Source organism: Octopus bimaculoides, chromosome 16 (assembly GCF_001194135.2).
Source record: "Octopus bimaculoides isolate UCB-OBI-ISO-001 chromosome 16, ASM119413v2, whole genome shotgun sequence".
Lineage (NCBI taxonomy): Eukaryota > Metazoa > Mollusca > Cephalopoda > Octopoda > Octopodidae > Octopus > Octopus bimaculoides.
This window is the reverse complement of record NC_068996.1, coordinates 37,734,809-37,738,070: the sequence shown is the minus strand read 5'-3', so window position 1 is coordinate 37,738,070 and position 3,262 is coordinate 37,734,809. Positions and strand designations below refer to the sequence as shown.

Here is a 3,262-nt window from a genome sequence, read left to right as displayed (position 1 = left end):
ATATATATATATATATATATATACATATATATATATATGTATATAAGTTTGTAGTGGGGGTGGTTGCTCTGAGAGTATAGCAACTAGACTAAGAATAGCATGGGCATAGATCAGGGAGCTCCTACCTCTGCAGGCAACTAAGGGCTTCTTGCTCAGGGTGAAATGTAGACTGTATGATGCATCTGTACGAACTGCCATGCTACACAGCAGTGAAACATGGGCCATGAATACTGAGGACATGTGTAGGCTTGAAATAAATGAAGCTAGTATGATCCACTGGATGTGTAATGTCAGTGTGCATACAGGACAGAGTGTAAGTGCCTTAAGAGAAAAGTTGGGCATAAGAAGCATCAAATATGGTGTGCAAAAGAGGCGACTGAACTGATATGGTCATGTGTTGCGAATGAATGAAGACAGCTGTGTGAGGAAGTGCCACTCTCGAACTGTAGAAGGAACCTGTAGAATAGGTGGACCCAGGAAGACATGGGATGAGGTGGTGAAGCATGACCTTCAAACATGGGCCTCACTGAGGTAATGACAGGAGACTGGGCCCTTTGAAGATATGCTGTGATTGAGAAGACCTGGCAACTAAAGTGAGATCGCAGGCATGCATGTTTGGCCCTGTTAAGAATAGCCCTGATGCACTGGGTAATATGATATGCTTAAGAAGACCTGCTGAGTCAAGTAAAACCAATATCGTAGCTAGGGCCAGTGCTCCCTAACTGGCTCCCGTGCTGGTGGTACATAGAAAGCACCATCCAAATATGGTCGATGCCAGGTTCACCTGACTGGCTCCCATGGCAGTGGCACGTAAAAAGCACTAACTGATCATGGCCGATGCCATTACCTCCTGACTGGCTCTTGTGCTGGTGGAATGTAAAAAGCAACATTCGAATATGATCGATATCCGGCTGCCTAACTGACTTCTGTGCTGGAGGCACCTAAAAAGCAGCCACTACACTCTCGGAGTGTTCGGCGTTAGGAAGGGCATCCAGCTGTAGAAACATTGCCAGCTCAGATTGGAGCCTGGTGCAGCCATCTGGCTCACCAGTTCTCAGTCAAACGATCCAATCCATGCCAGCATGCAAAATGGACCTTAAACGATGATGATGATATATAAATGTGTGTATGTGTGTTTGTTTGTTGATCAAAAGTTTTCTCCATTTTCTGATTGTTTAAGTATGATTACCAATAAACTTTTGTTTATTCTGTTAACTGTATTCTATGAGCATAGTTTGCCTGCGTACTCATACCCAGGGATAGCACAGGTAATTGACACCGATACTAAATACAGATACTTTTATCCCTTAGTCGTTTACTACAGTCACTAACTCTGCTTACCTTTATATATATATATATATATATATATATATATATATATATATATATATATATATATATATATTTATTTATTTATTTATTTATATATATATATTTATATATATATATATTTATATATATATATTTATATAATCAACAAATTATAAAAACAAAACTGAAATTTTAAAAGTAATACAAAAAATAGGTCAACCATACAATATGCAATTATCATACCTGTGCATATTCTTTTTCTATAGCTGATCTTTTCTGGCTGAAGATTCTGAAATGATAACAATTATATAAAATAAGAGAAAAGGAAGCAATTAATTAAAATAATGAAATTGATTTTAAATAGATTTGATTAATGAAGGCAATACTAATGATGAGCTATTTACTCACCATAAATTAACATGAACTATTGATATATATTTAAAAGTGGAATGCAGATAATACAAGGTAAATCTACTTCTTCCTCCTTGCTACTATCACTGGCACCACCATCTCCTCTTCTTCCTTGTTAGTGATTTTTCTTTTTAAGACAGGCGTTTTAACATTTTGATCAATTCGTAAATGCATTTGCCCATATGATGCAGGTGGACTGTCCTTTGTCTTTTGATTATCAAATATGCTTCAACATTAATCGAATGTCTTATGAGTGCTGATCGCAGAAAGAAACTATTCTACTTTTGTAAATGGCTTCTGAAAGAGTACTTTGTGATCTCTACGTGCTTTGTTAATGTGATTCTCGTAGAAGCATTATCATGATATATAATATCTTTTTCTAGATATTTGCCATTTAGAAGAACAAAGTTCTAAATATTAGCAATTGCAAGCCTGCTCCTTTCCACAGCCAAAATTTTTGCATTGTGGTTCTTAGTGGCACTAAATATATTTTTCAGGCAACTATAGATTTTCTTTATATTTTATTGAATGCCTTGGAGTTTATGGCTCTTAAATATTTTTGTATTATGATAAGTAATTGTAAGGGAACACTGTTTTTTTTCATAAAAATTAGAAGAGGGTCAAAAAGTTATAAAGGACAAATGCAAATCATTTATAATCACATAAAATTATTTATTGAATGCTTTTACGAGTTATATTTTAAGATAAATTGTGATGTATTGATTTCATATAAATCATAATATCAAATGCACACAAACACACACACATGCACTAGATGGTAACTAAGTCAACAATATACAGCACTAAAGAAGAAACAAACAACAGATAAATCTAAAATATATATTGGGACAACTAAGCTGACATTCAAAAATTGATTATATAAATACAAACAATTTTTTATCAGTCCTGAAGGAAAATGCACTGCGGCTTTGTCAAAATTTATATGGTTTGTGCATGAGACAAGTTCTCACAAATTCAAAATTACCTGATCGATTGTAGATAATGCACAAATATATAGAAATGATGACTTCAAATCAAAAATGTAGTGTGACTTTTGAGTGGAAAATTAAGAATATTGTTCTAAAGCAGTAATAGTTTCAACAAAAGAACAGAATAATTAGTGCTTTAAATTTTAATTTAGTTCAGGAAATAAAAGCATTGATCTTGAAGTGTTTAAAAAAGATAAAAGGATAAATATTTAATTGACAAAGTTGAAATTATGGTGAAAACAAATAAAAGAAAGAAAAAGAAAAGAAATGAAGAAGCCCCAACTTTCCTGAGGTTTATAAAATATCGCTAGTAACTAATTTCAACAGATATATTCTTTTATTTGTCTCAGTCATTTGACTGTGGCCATGCTAGAGCACTGCCTTTAGTTGAACAATCTGACCCCAGGACTTATTCTTCATAAGCCAAGTACTTATTCTATAGGTTTCTTTTGTTAAACTGCTATGTTACGAGGATGTAAACACACCAACATTAGTTGTCAGGTGAAGGTTGGGGGGACAAACACAGACACATAAACATATACATACATATA

The 3,262-nt window shown here is 34.2% G+C and overlaps 1 protein-coding gene across 7 annotated transcripts in view; it reads right to left on the bottom strand.

The window, feature by feature from the left end:
- LOC106881394 (F-BAR and double SH3 domains protein 2) overlaps positions 1 to 3,262 on the bottom strand; it is a 286,511-nt gene that overhangs the window by 217,862 nt on the left and 65,387 nt on the right. For all 7 annotated transcript variants that reach the window (XR_008265738.1, XR_008265739.1, XM_052973716.1 and 4 more), the window contains exon 3: positions 1,555 to 1,600. Coding sequence is in view for 5 of the 7 variants with exons in the window: in XM_052973716.1 (XP_052829676.1) it covers positions 1,555 to 1,600 (46 nt within the window). In the remaining 2 variants the exon portion in view is untranslated. The remainder of the gene's footprint in view (positions 1 to 1,554; positions 1,601 to 3,262) is intronic.